We start from the raw sequence: 14,297 nt of genomic DNA, 5'->3' as shown, positions 1-14,297 counted from the left end.
TTTTTCCACCTTAAGAAGCTCTGTGACTAAGGCAACAGACTAGACTGGCTGAGAATGTCTTCCTATTACATTGAAGCTGTGTCAGGATCTCAGTTTGGGCTTTGTTGTTCTTAAGAACAGACATATGCCAGAATCTTTGCAACCCTGTTTCCTCTAATTTTATCAGTAAGCATCTGAACTGAATAGTGAAGCATCAGAACTGCAAGCTAGAAGAAAAATTAAATGCAAATTTCCTGTATAACAGACGATAGCTCAAGCATCTGACATATAGAATACAACAAAACAGTCAGTTAAATATTATAGGTCTAAGTAGTGTTATGATTGATGTGGCTTGGCAGTTGTGTAAGACAAAGTGTTGCAAAACCACACGTGCTGACTTATCTTCTCTGAGTACAAATACACACCTAGCATTTTCTTTTGCTTCTTTGTAGCAGTCGCTTTGAATTGCTGAACAGTGTAGTGTTGGATGGGCCCTGGTGGGTCACGCTGGAAGTTTAGATGCTCAGGACTCCTTCCTTCCTTCCTTCCTTCTTCGGAAAATAGACAGGTGGCTTAATCTTATTTAACCAACCCTTGAGATTTGTAGAAAATATCCTTTCTGTTTTCTCCAAAATTGACTTAAAAGGTGTGAAAAAAATGTAAGTTGCTACAACTTATAGACAAAGAAAAAGTAAAACTCCACAGATGCAGACAGCAATATCCAGAAGTACAACCAAAAGAAGAGAAAAGACCCAGAACTTGTTTGGGGTTAATAGTTTAAATTTTTCCAAAGACTTAGACTAGAAAATCTTTTGAAGTCCTTACACTTTCTGTGATTCTTAGACTTATTCTCAAATATTATAAAATACCTAAGTTTAGTATGTAAATGTTTATGAGCATTATCTTCATTATGGATTTTCACCTTAATATTATAAATTGGCTTTCTTTGTCCTCTCTCATACTTTTCACTGGAAATTTGATTTTGCCTGATGACAATGCTAAGAATACTTTCTTTTTGATTGCATATGATTGATTTATCTTTGCTCATTCCTGTACTTTTAACCTTTTAACACAACCTATGATTTTTTTGTGGTTGTGTCTAGACTAAAACAATTAAGTTATTCCTAGTGCACTAATTTGAACTTTTAGTTGCTCTGATCCCATGATAGAATTTTTAGGCCATCTGGAAAGAATGGTGGATTAAAAAAAATAAAACATTTAAAACTTTAGAAGTTAAAGTTTTTAGTAACATTTGTGGCTGGGAGAAATTGGTAGCCACATTTCAGATACCATTGAAATGGCCTTTTGTTTCATCTGGAAATAGAGAAGAAAATATGAAAGTTCAGTATTTTCATTGGAGGCCTTTTACAAGGTACTGTTACTAAATGACAAATAATAAACCTATGTGAAAACTAAGCAGATGCTTCACCCCTTCAGTGACTTAAATAAACGAGAAACAAGAGTATAGAAAGAAATATCTGCATAAGTAATTGAAAGTGCTTTTGAATACATAACAAGGCAAATGAAATCAAAATGCAAAGACATTAAATCTTTAGTGCTTTTACTTTCAAGAATTAAAAATCTTTATTTTTTAATTATGGTGTAAAAGAACAGATTTTATGAATAATTCTTATTCATGATATGATGTGAAATTACTCATAAGCCTTTAAAAAAGTTGATAGTATAGAAAAACATAACTGAATAATGACTGGCTGCCTAGTGTATGATCTCTGCTCTCAGTAATATAAGAACAATAAAGTTTCTTTTTATTCTAGGTTCCTCATACCCTCAAATGCAGAAATAGATTAAATCCTTTAAATAATAGCTTCATCTTAAACCAAGCCATAGGCGAAGGAGAAAAAAGAGTCTTAAAAAAATGGTTTACCGAGCATGGTGAATGGTTTTGGACATCAAAGCTGGTTCGGATGTGGTCCTTAGTACTCCCGTAGCTCTGCTGTGCAGGTTTTAGACTTTGATCTAAATTCTACAGTGTGTGGGAAACCACACCTTACATTGATGATTGTGTCACAGAGAAGGAGACATGGCCTGAAGTCGGTTTACCCACCATGAGGATAAGGATGCTGGTTTACCCAGCATGAGGATGTCAGTTGACCTCAAAGAACCAAGTGGGAAACAAGAAGACAAGATTCAGACCTCTTGCCTGAGTCGTTAGAAGAGCAAGAAAGAAACTAGCTAGCAGTTTTCAAGCTGCTGGCCTAGTGGTGAGACTCAGCTATTAGACAACACAATGTCACAGCTTCCTAGTGTTACAAATCAGAAGTGAAATGATAATAAATTAGATGCCATAGAGATAAGAAGCAGCAACCTTCATAGACTTCCCCCAACGTTATTTAAGTTGAATTCATTTTCCCCCAGAACTTTGTCTAAACACGTTTTGTTTGGTTTTACACTAAAAATTATCCAGAAGGATAAAGTAGAATACTTATTAACACAAGTGAATGTTAAACCTATCTTATTGCTCTCTATGTGTGGCAGACAAAATTTCCAAAGAGATCTTTATCTGATAAGCTACTTAATTAAACAAAGACCTGACTGACTGTCAGTTAACAGGCCTGTGACAGTATAACACTCACTGGGATTCAAAAATAGCGTTCGAGTAACAGGTCAGTGTTATACGACACGCATTAAAATGGTCTTATTTCATCCAGCTTTCAATTCTATGTATAATTGAAGGTCTAACTTCGAGACAATCTTTTCTCTCTGCTAGCTCTGTAGTCATCAAAATTCCATTATTTATTATCTAGTCAGCGTCAACAAAGTCTCACATCACTCTTGGGCTTTTAATGTGCTCCCATGAAAGCAAACGTTTATAGACCTGAGTCTTGTTTCTTCTTGTAGGTGGATGAGGTAATGCTGACTCTGAAGCAGGCTTTCAGTACGGCCGCAGCCCTGCAGAGTGCCAAGACCCAGATTAAGCTGTGCGAGACCTGCCCTATGCACTCTTTGCATAAGCTCTGTGAAAGGATTGAAGGTATGGTATAACTTGGCCTTGGCAGAACAGGAGTTTGCTTTGGCATTTGGGAAGTGAGAAAGTTGCTACTCTCATTGAAGGGTTCTTTGTTCCGAGACGAAACAAGAGCCCAAAGAATCATTTCTCTTGTCCAGTCAAATTTGTGCTGTCAGTCTCTTCTACGTGCTTGGCTTTTTCTTCTCTTTCTCTATCTTTTTTACGTTTCATTTTTCTTCTGAAGGCAGACTCAAGAAAGGGATTTGTGTTTCCCACAGTTCTGAAGACGCGGCTGTGTGCATAGCGGGAACTGAGCAAATATTTCTTGGATGAATGAAGAGAAGCAAAACCAGCCAGAATGTCTACTGTTTACCTAAGTCTTTCTTTTTTCCCTTTCTCACTTGATATGTTCCTTTTTTCCCAAAGTTTCAGGAATGAAACTTGAGTAGTTTCATTTGAGAGACATTTGAAAATCATGGAGATGATAGGCATCGTATCATAAAGCAAATTTTTAATTAAAAAAAGTATTCTGAGGAGGGGAGAGGGGCATGAGGGAGAGAGAGAGGTGACTCTAATTCACTTTCCTTTTCTTCTCGTTATCTCTTACTAACAAAAAAAGGTTGAAAACTATTGCACGAGAGAAGAAACATAATTTAATCAATACCTATTAAGCATCTACTATGAGCCAGGTAATGTGCTAGGCACTGGGGATATAGAAATGATTGAGATGTGGACTAGGCCATCAGAAAGCTTACAGTCTAAAGTGGAAGATAGGCATGTGAGCAAGTAAATGCAATTCGTTACAATAGGTGTTATAGTAAATGCGGAGAGTGCAGACTCCAGAACAAAGCAGAGAATGGACTAGTCATTGTAAAGGCAAATTGTGATTTCGGTTCAGTAGGCAGCAGAATCATAGGCTTCTGTCAAAATCGGGGATGAACAGCGGTGTTTACTGAATATCCATTCAACTGTGTGATCAAGGACTATTTAAATGTAATATTCAGATTTTAAAAATTATAATTGTAGTTTTACAGAAAGCATATTCTTTTCAAACGTATAAAATATTTACAAAAATGGGACATTCTTTGGTATATGGTAAAGGGAGCATTATAAATCTGTGGTGTAAAGACTGGATTACTTAGGAAATGGTATTGGATCAATGTGCTGTCCAATGGAAGAAAAATTCCTTCACCTTGTCCTACTCAAAATACATTCTAGACAGATCAAAGTCCTCAGTATAAACAAACAAAATATTAACATTATTAAAAGAAAATAAGAATATTCTTATGTCCTTGAACAAGGAAGCCTTTATTAAGACACAAAAACTCAGAAACTGTTGAAAGCAGACGTTGACAGATTTGACTTCATAAAAATTTAAGGTTTTTACACAGCAATAACTGCTTACTTGCAAGTTAAAGGATGAGCAACAAATAAAGAGGTAGCAGATTGGTATCCCAAATTTGTAAGAACTCTTATAATCTGTAAGAAAAAGATAAAACCACCAGTAGGAAATTACGCAAATCAAATTAAAAACACTTCTCTGAAAAGGAAATTGAAGGTCCAATAATAAAAATGAGAAGCCTCTCAACCTTAGTAGATGTCAGAGAAATGAGAAGGCAAACAGCGGTACGACGCTCATCAGATTGTTGGTGAATTTGTAGGGATATTGATACATTTGTGCGATGCTGATGGGAGTCTAAATTGGTACCTTTTGGGGGACAATTAATAGAAACTCATTAACCTCAAATTGCACATACTCGGTTAACCAGCAGTTGTATGACTTAATAAGAGAAACTCTTACACAGGCGCAGAAGGTAACATTTTCAAGATTGTATTGTTTGCAAAAAATAGTGGATGATTGGAAACAATCTAAATGTCCATCAATAGCATAACTGAAGTATATTCATATAATGGATCAATTAATGGGAATGAATTTGAACTTTATATCAACTTGGATACATCTTAAAATTATGTTATTGAGTGAAAAAATGATTTGCTGAATAACACTCTGACACTGTCTGGGAAATACATAAAATAATACCCTCTATTTCTTTAAAAAATTTGATCTACTTTTAGACTTACAGAAAAGTTGCAGAGAGTTTCCAAATATTTCTCCCCACCTCCCCCCATTGTTAGCCTCTTATGTAGCCACAGTGCAATCATCAGAACAGGAAGTTAACATTTGTACAATATTATTATCCAAACTAAACTCTTCAATTGATCTTCACCAGTTTTTTCACTCGTGTCCTTTCTTTGCTCCAGGATCCCAGTCAGGATCCCACATTGTATGTAGTTATTTTGTCCTGGTCACCTATAGTCTGCAATTCTTCCTCAGTCTTTCATTGTCTTTCATGACCTTGACATACCCACTGAGTATTGCTCAGGTATTTTGCTGAATGTCCCTCAGTTTGGCCTGTCCAGGGTATTCTCATGTTTAGACTAGGGTCACTCCTCTGGCAAGAGCTCTATAGAAATGGTGCTGTGTCCTTCTCAGCACATCTAACCATGGGGCTCATGATGTTCATAAGTTTTATTACTGGTCATGTTGCCCTTAACGCCTGCTCAGGATGGGTGCAGGAATTTTCCACTGTAAAATTACTGTCTTTCCCCCCTGGAATCAACAAACATTTTAGGGAAGATAGTTTGAATCTATACAAATCTCTTTTCTCTCACACCTTTGCCCACTGATTCTAGCGTCTATCAAAGGCAAATTCAGCTCTCTCTATAATGTTTTAATATTTTTAAAATGTAGAACTTATTATATTACTTGGGTAATAAAATATAAAGCAAAAAATGTATATTTATAGGAAAAAAACCTGGCAGCAAATACTCCCCAAATGTTAATAGGATAAGGATGAGTAATATTTTCCTTTTTGAGTTTTAGTTTTCAAACCTCACACTGCAGAAATAAGTTATTTAGACGAAGCTAAACACCAGTAAAGAAGCAACTTTGTATTTTCTTTTTAAAACTACACTGTAGGAGTGTTTTAAAATATATTTTCTATAACAGAAAAGAAGTTTCAACTTTCATACAAGTGGACAGCCTGTCACAAGCTGGCTCTCACACCACAGGGGAGCTATCGCAGACAGGAAGTATTCTGATTGTATGTAAAAATGGCTAGACCTCAGTTTTGTGGCACCTGAAGTGTTCAGAGACCATTTTAAAGAAAAAGAATGCAAAATTATGAATCGAGAATTAGTAGGGCCCCTCCCAACATCCTGAAACTTCAGTTTATCCAGCTTCAAGGTATGCACATATCCGAAGGGAGCAGAAGAAGGGTCCATATTGACTGCAAAGAGATTCACACAGGTTTATTTTCAAAAGACCTTGGAGAACACCTTCTGATATGATTTTTCCCCCTGCCTTCAATATCAAAGAGCCTCAGATAGGGCAGCGCTCTGACAATAAGCATAAAAATAATAACAATAAAGCAGATACTTCTGTAGGACTCACCATGTCTAGGCATTATTATGTTTTGCATATATTAGCCCACTTAATCCATATAAAAATCCCCAAAGATGGGTACTGTTTTTATTCGTTGTTTTACTCCTGAGGAAACTGAGGCACTGAGACACATAGTTGGTCATGGTGGCCACATCCACATTGCTTGGAAGGGGCAGAACCAGGATTTGGACTTGTTCAATCTGTTTTCAAGGTGAGTTGATGCCTCCTCTCTGGGAGAATGTCAGAATGTCAGAATTTCAGGGTCCAGCTGCTCTGAAGCCCCGGCATTTGTGTGCCTCCCAGAGGTGTGTTCATCTAAGTAAGATAAGGGTGCGAGTTTTAGGCTTGTTTTATGCATAGGTACAAAGTGTAACGCTGGAAGAAGGACCGCATTTCAATTAAGCACAAATTAATAGGAGTAGAAAGTTAGTGAGAAAGATATTTAAAAGTATCTAGATGTTAGTATTTCCTATCACTTACTCAGACTTACAGTGTTCCTGTCACTATGTGTGGCTACATTCATAAGGAGTTCTATTTCTATTGAAAAAAAGAAAGAGAGTAGATAAGTATGCTGATTTGGGGCTAATCATCGATGCCTATGTCAAGTGAGTCTTGCCATTTAGACTGGGAGGAAGAGCGCCAGCCATGTCTGTGGACCGAAGTGAATTGAGGAGGCAGTGTCTAAGGAGAACTCCATCTCCCAAGGACCAACCTCAGGATGTGAAACTAAAGCGATGTTGAGCATCATGGAGATGGAGTGGTTATCCTCAATCTTGTGTTCCTACACTAACATGCATGAGGGATAAATAATATACTTGCCTTTCCATATCAGTAATTCACTAATCAGTGGTTCCAAAATGGGGGGAAGAAGGAAGTCAAATCAGGTTCGCAGCAGTGGAGGGGAGATGGATAATTTGAAAATAAACTCCAGCTGTTTCCAATTCCTTTCCTGAAATAAAGGTCTAAAGAAACTTCCTGGGCTATGGATTTAGTTAAATTATTTCAAATAACTACCCTCTTTACTTCCCTCCTTTTTAATCTTTTATCCTCCTAGGCATGTGAATAAGACACTGGAATAGTAAACAACATAAAACAAAACAAAAACAATCATGTGAATCAGTTTCTTCATATATTGCCTAAGGACCCTCCTAAGGAGACTTTGCCAGCAAATGATAAACTATGGTAGTGAGCGACATCACACCATCAAAATGGATTTTAGCGCCTGCTGTTTCTGTGTGCGATCACAGAGATTTTCAGAGTTTTGTTGTATATTGCACAAAGCAAGGTAAAGCTGAGAAGTTTTCAGGAGCTTTTCTTCTTTCTGATTCCTGTTATATACTGTATGGTGGTTTAAAACAGGTCCAGTCGTGGCACTGTACATGTTCCGACAATGATGAAATAAATCTAGTTCTTTTAAAGCAATGTATATTTTTTTCATTTCTTTTTTCTTAAAGATTGGCACCTGAGCTAACAGCTGTTGCCAGTCTTCTTCCCGCCACTCCCTTCTTCTTCTCCCCAAAGCCCCCTGGTACATAGTTATATATTGTAGTTATGAGTGCCTCTGATTGTGCGATGTGCGACACCGCCTCAGTGTGACCTGATGAGTGGTGCCTCGTCCGTGCCCAGGATCCAAACCAGTGAAACCCTGGGCCACTGAAGCGGAGCGCGTGTGAACTTAACCACTCGGCCACGGGCCTGGCCCCAGCAATGCATATTTTGAAGTGATTCTCTCTCAGTGATTTTAAAGTGCCAGTCTACCTATAAGATTCATTAAATATTAGATATGGCTAGATATCCTCTTTGTAATCAAAGTACAGTAACAATACTGTACATGGCACCGGACTATTGTGAAGGAGATCTGTTCCTTAAAAATAGATGGTCAGTTGTAGAGATAAGTGATTATGAATGTAAATATGAAAGCTGTAATTAAAAAAGAATCATTGTAAATGTCAATTAAATTTTCTTTTTAAAAAAAATTTATAAAAACAAAAATGTTTGCATGGAAAAACTTTTTGCCCAAGGACCTGCTATAAATTATGTGTGAGAGTGCAATAGATAGACAAATAACGTGATATAAAGAAGTAAACAATTTCTTGGGAAAATAATAGCACTAAAAATATCACCAAATACTAAATGTTCTCCTTGAAATTTCACCCTAGGATGAGACCCGCCCGCACGAGGAGGAGAGATTATTGTCTAAATCATTCTTTCTTTTTCAAATGTCAAGTTTTAAGCTTAAAGATTTTGGCCAAAGCTAGTATTCACCTATGAGTTTCTATGGTGGTGGCTAAGTTTGTTAGTATATGAAATGGTACTGGTTGTACTGTTGATTTGATATCATTTAGAAACTTTTCATTAATAGTTCTTACTTCAAGATCACTGGCAAGGGGCTGTTGATGTCGGTGAGGAGGTTTTCCGTCTTGTTGTAGTCATTTCATTGTAGTGTTCCATGGTTTGTTGTAGGCAGGAGCACATCTCCTTGAGACGATTTAGCTTCAGAGCCTGCTGGCGAAGGACAAGCTGCAATGCCTTATATACATTTTGATCCCTGCAGCTGGACTCAGTTTAATACTAACCCCCATCACATTCCATAGGTCTCTACCCTCCGAGAGCCAAGCTGGTAATACAGAGGCATCTCTCATCGCTGACAGATAATGAGCAAGCTGACATCTTTGAACGAGTTCAGGTAACATTTAGAGTTCTCACAAATAAGATATAAGGAATGAGAATTAGATCCTATTTTTGTAAGTTCCTTTTTTCATGCCTGTATCTGAAGTTAAAGATATATATCTTATTGTGCTATTTGATAGTCCCTAGAATGCCACTGTTACTTTTGCTTCCAAGAGTAGTTAAATGTTCAGCTTTATTCCTGTTTGTCTGCTAGACACATAAAACCTAGTGAGAATAAAATAAAATGAGAAAAGCTGTGTTGCCATAGTGTGCTCTTGGTTTGTCTGTTTAATAGAAAATGAAGCCGGTCAATGACCAGGAAGAAAATGAACTTGTGATTTTACATCTGAGGCAGCTGTGTGAAGCCAAGCAGAGGACACACATTCACATCGGGGAAGGCCCTTCGGTGAGAAGATGTTTTCTCCTTGACTTGTTCTTATTTTATTTATATATTTAATCAAAATGTCACAGCAGGCGTGAAAAGAGTGTCTTTCCTTTGTGTTTTCATCTTTAGGGCTAAAGACCTATCAGATTTATTTTTCAGCATTTCAGGAGTTTTATAGACAATTTTAGTAGACCTGTGCACATTAAGATAAAATAATAGTGGTTTTTGGTATAAAAACAGTAATAACAAATGTTCGTGATTTAGAATGAACACCCTCTTTCGTTATAGTAATCCATTATTTTCTTTCAAATTCATATGAACATCTTATTTCATCAAAAGCTTACATAGCCTGAATGGTCAAGAGCAAACATGGGGAGAAGTGCTAGTATCACGCAAACAGCTATCCTAGCTGCAAACCAAGGGATGATATTTTTGTGCACGTGATGTAGAAGGTGTTCCCAGCTGCATACAGATAAAGCAAGACCACCAGCAATGGCATCTAAGGGATCATGACATATTTACCTTTTAATGGCCCTAATTCAGGTTATGTCTTTATTTCACTATATTCAGAACAAACTGAGTATCACATTATTAGTGATTCCTTAATTTATGCATTAAATAAGCATTTCGAGAGAACCTTCTGTGAGCCAAGCTGGGTGATAATGGTGAACAAAAAAGAGATGCATGAATGATATTCCCACCAGAGAGATGGAATATTCCACAGGGGCACGCAGACAGATAAACAGATACATGTAATAGAGTCATCCCAGTCCTTATACACACCCCAAGCCCATCCAGCCCACATTCCTATCCATTATTTTCTTTCCTTTCTTGATGAGGGTCATATTTCTTTTATTGGTAACTTCTTAGAGGACCCCATGGAGCCTGTGCTGGTAGGGCCCTTTATTGCCTCCTGCATAGACTGTGCTGAAGCCTCCAGCCTGGTCTTTCAATCTCTGATTTCCCTGTCCTTTAGGTGATTTTTTAAACACTCCCTTCAGATAAATACCCCCCAACCATTACTTTCACAGTGATGCCCCTCTGCTTATAAATTCTGATGAGTGCATCTTCCTACTCACCTGGCACTTAAGACCAGTCAAGGTTTTATCTCCAACCTCACTTTCCCACGTTACCTTCCACAACTTCCCTCTATTTTAGTCAACCACCTGCACAGATGTCCATGAGCATTCCAGTCTACATGATTTTTCCATCACCATCCCCAGTGCTGGGAAAGTCTTCATCTCCTTTTTTCTGCCTGTCTGAAGCTTGTGTATCCTTTTCTTCCTAATCACTGATACCTACAACCATTCTTCATACTTCCACATTTGATATTTGTATGGTGCTTTGTGTTACTGCTAAATGTGAATATATTCATGCAAGGCAATGGTAAGGTTTCTCTCTTGGAAGTTTTCTGACACTAAAAACCATGTAATATACATAGTAACTTAGTTCAATAGGATAAAATAGAGAGAGAACCTAATGTAGTGGACACATTGTAGATTTTCATACAATTTAGTACTATCAGTGAATACTTGTTGATCTAAAGGATAAATGGCCCCCTCATAAATGAAAATGGAATTATAACAGAGGCACTAGCAGAATCCAGCTTTACTAGAAGATGCTTTGTTCTCTGACACTTATTTCCTGTGTTTTTCTTGGTAATTTGGATACAAAATGTGCAACTTGGAAAAGGATAGTTAGAGTTGTTACTCAAAATAACAGCAGTAAAAATTGACATTTCAAGTTTAATTAATTTTTGTTAAATGCAGCGGGAATATATTAGTGGAAAGGAAGGACATAAAGGAAAGATCTTATTTCTGTCTTTTTTATTACTTACGATATTAAAAATTAAATCCTTTCTCTTATAATCTGTGTGTTCACAGTGTGGAACCTAAATTATTACTTCTTAATAGAGCTATAGAAGAATTCTTGTGCTTTTTAATGGCTTAGTCATAAGGCTGTCTTTAAAGCCTCATTTAACCTTCAGTATTTCCAAACTGAAATTTCTGTTTTTCTTTCTATAGACTATTTCAAATAGTACAATCCCGGAAAACGCGACAAGCAGTGGAAGGTTCAAACTTGACATTCTGAAGAATAAAGCTAAGCGATCCTTAACTAGCTCCTTGGAAAATATCTTCTCAAGGGTAAGATTAAACCAAGGCTTGTTTAGTTATTAATGTCTGTGTTTTCTAACTGCTTTGTTTCACTCTCAACTGGCTCACAGAAGATTTAGAACAACAACGCCAAAAAAAAAAAACTACTAAGAAAACTTTAACACTTTTTAAAAATAATCTCTCAAAATAAGCGTCACTCTCAGATCTAGATTTATTCTGGTGCCTTTGCTATCTGAATATGAGCAGTAGAGGTCTCGTGGTAGAGTTATACTATGTATAGAAAAGGGGGAATAGAATATCGATGCCCAATACTGTAAGAACTTTTTATCCTTTGCCACATAAAGTTATAAAGAAGCCCTTCTTTTGTTTATTAGGAGCTGATAGGGAATGCTGAAAATTGTAAGTATAAATTAGCAGAATTTATGTATTCCATTTAGTAAATTTGTATATTCTGTTTAAAAATAAGCAAAATAGTTCCCCTTCCCCTTCATTTTCCTCTCCCTGAACAACTCAGTCCTAAAGCTATTAGGTGAGATCTAGCCCGGTAGATGTCTTGGGTCTGGAAAGCAGGGGCGCCACAGTCACTCAGAGCAAGGAGATGGAGCCTACTGGGGTGCTGTGTGTGGGGCGGGGCGTCCAATGCAGCTTGTGGAAACCAGAGTCTAGTGAGGAGGGCGTCAGTTTCGGAGGGCAACCTGGTTTGGGAAGTCAGAGCCTGAGCCAGTGACGAGGGCTTGCCTGTAGAGGGATGGCCCAGTGCAGGATGTCAGAGCCAGAGGAGAGGGGAAAAGGCATTCAAAGTGCCCAGTACAAAGAGTTAGCGTCTGAGCAGAGTGAGGATGGCATCCACGTGTGGGAGTGGCAGCCCCAGTGTGGGGTGTTGGAGCCTGAGTGGAATGAGGAGAGTGTCTGTGAGGTGGCACTTGTGGAGATTGGTTACACACAGGGGACTGAACAAATATGTAAATGTATTAAGGACAGTGGGATTCTGGGAGGAGGGAATTACAAATATGAACAGGGAGGAAATTAGAATGAATCCTGTGTGGCTGGATTCAACTCAGAGGTAACAGTATGAAATCTTGGTTATCTATCTCTTTATTTATTTTTTGAGCAATGGAATTTTATATATAATATTATACATATATAGTATATATGTATTAACACATATATGTGTGTGTGTGTAAATGTGTACATATGGTCCATGGCTCTGTCCACTGATAGGAGCTAGGAACAGCTTTTCTATACATAGCAGATAATAAATTAAGCCTGCATGGGTGACACCTAGCAACCAGATTTTGGTTTCTATATATCATTCCCCAAGAAGGAAACAGGATCCTGGGAGAAATGCTAGTTCCAGGACTGCAGGGAAAGTACAAGATAACTCCAGAGCATCTTGGTGTCCTATAAGGAAGTGCTCAAAGAAAGATGGTGATATGTCATAAAGACGTAAAAACTTTGAAGAGCTCCCGCTGGTGACTTCTGCAACAATATGAGCATCAAACTAAGTGATAGCAACAGATTGTAACCTGTTGCATAAGATAGGAAACTATGAGCCTATTCTGATATGAAAAATAAATGAATACATTGAAAGTTTGATTATGATCAGGATTTAATGGATGTAATTCACACTTATTAATTACAAATGGGAAAACAGTAACTTTCCAGTGGAGATGGCTGGCAGAGACCACCTTAATCAAGTGATCAAATTGAACATCATCAGCATTGGGACAAGTTGAAATCTTGTGGCACCTGATACAAAGAATACAGCACCAGTTCTGTGGTATTTCTGCCAAAGGGGCAGACCCTGAATCTAATCATGAGCAAACATCAACAAACCCAAACCAAGGTGCAGTCTACAAAGTAACTAGCCTGTTACCTTCAAAAGTGTCAAGTTCAAGAAAGTCAAGTGCAGTTGAACCTTAGGACACAATAACTTCTGCTATCTGGTCTTCTTATTTTTATTTCTTTGCTAGAACTCAAAATACTCTTACAGGTATTTCTCTTAATAATTGAAATTCTTCTAATTCTAGCAAATCATGGTCAGCTGACAATACTATTATTTTATCAGCAGAAAGCAGAATCTAGGAAAAGAGCATCTAGAAGATTTGTTATAAGTGTGTTAATGGAACTTTTCATAAATTTTCGTACCTCTGTTTCTCTAAAATATATAGATTAGTTATGTTCTTTCTTTCTCTCCTTCCTCCTTCTCTCCCTTAGTGTTTAGTGAGAATTTTAGTAGAAAGGCGATTGAAGTGGTCAGGAGACCTGAATCCAGGACCTGGCCCTAGCAGATTTTATATTTATGACCTTGGACAAATTATTTATCTTTTCTAAGCCATCATTTCCCCATTTGTGGAACGGGCATACTAATACCTGCTTACCTCACATTACTGTGAGGATGAAATGTCAGCATGTTAGGAAAATATCACACCCTAGATATGAGGTGTACATTCAGCAGTGGTAAGCTCTGAAACTTCTGTCATTTACAGAATGACCAAGGGTGTTCAGAGTGTTATTTTCTTTATCCTCATTTAGGACTTTGGCGTTCTGCACTGTCTTTGCACAGCTGACTTTGAAGTGCCGCTTACGTAGCCTTGAATGGCTGTAATGACTCTTTCAGCAAGGGCACAGCCAATCTATTTTGGTCAAGGTGGATACTGTAACTTTTGTGTCCCAAAGTGCTGCCAAGTGCCGTAAATTATGTGACCTAACAAGGTCTTGCTTGCGCCACGTGCA

At 37.6% G+C, this 14,297-nt stretch overlaps 1 protein-coding gene across 12 annotated transcripts in view; it reads left to right on the top strand.

The window, feature by feature from the left end:
- Nucleotides 1-14,297, top strand: part of TBC1D4 (TBC1 domain family member 4) — a 172,429-nt gene that overhangs the window by 114,975 nt on the left and 43,157 nt on the right. For all 12 annotated transcript variants that reach the window (XM_014859991.3, XM_014859990.3, XM_070519952.1 and 9 more), the window contains exons 5-8: nt 2,839-2,971; nt 8,987-9,078; nt 9,358-9,468; nt 11,472-11,591. In XM_014859991.3, coding sequence (XP_014715477.3) covers nt 2,839-2,971; nt 8,987-9,078; nt 9,358-9,468; nt 11,472-11,591 — 456 coding nt within the window. The remainder of the gene's footprint in view (nt 1-2,838; nt 2,972-8,986; nt 9,079-9,357; nt 9,469-11,471; nt 11,592-14,297) is intronic.

This window comes from Equus asinus, chromosome 11 (assembly GCF_041296235.1).
Source record: "Equus asinus isolate D_3611 breed Donkey chromosome 11, EquAss-T2T_v2, whole genome shotgun sequence".
In the NCBI taxonomy this organism is placed as follows: domain Eukaryota; kingdom Metazoa; phylum Chordata; class Mammalia; order Perissodactyla; family Equidae; genus Equus; species Equus asinus.
This window is presented reverse-complemented; position numbering and strand designations above follow the sequence as displayed.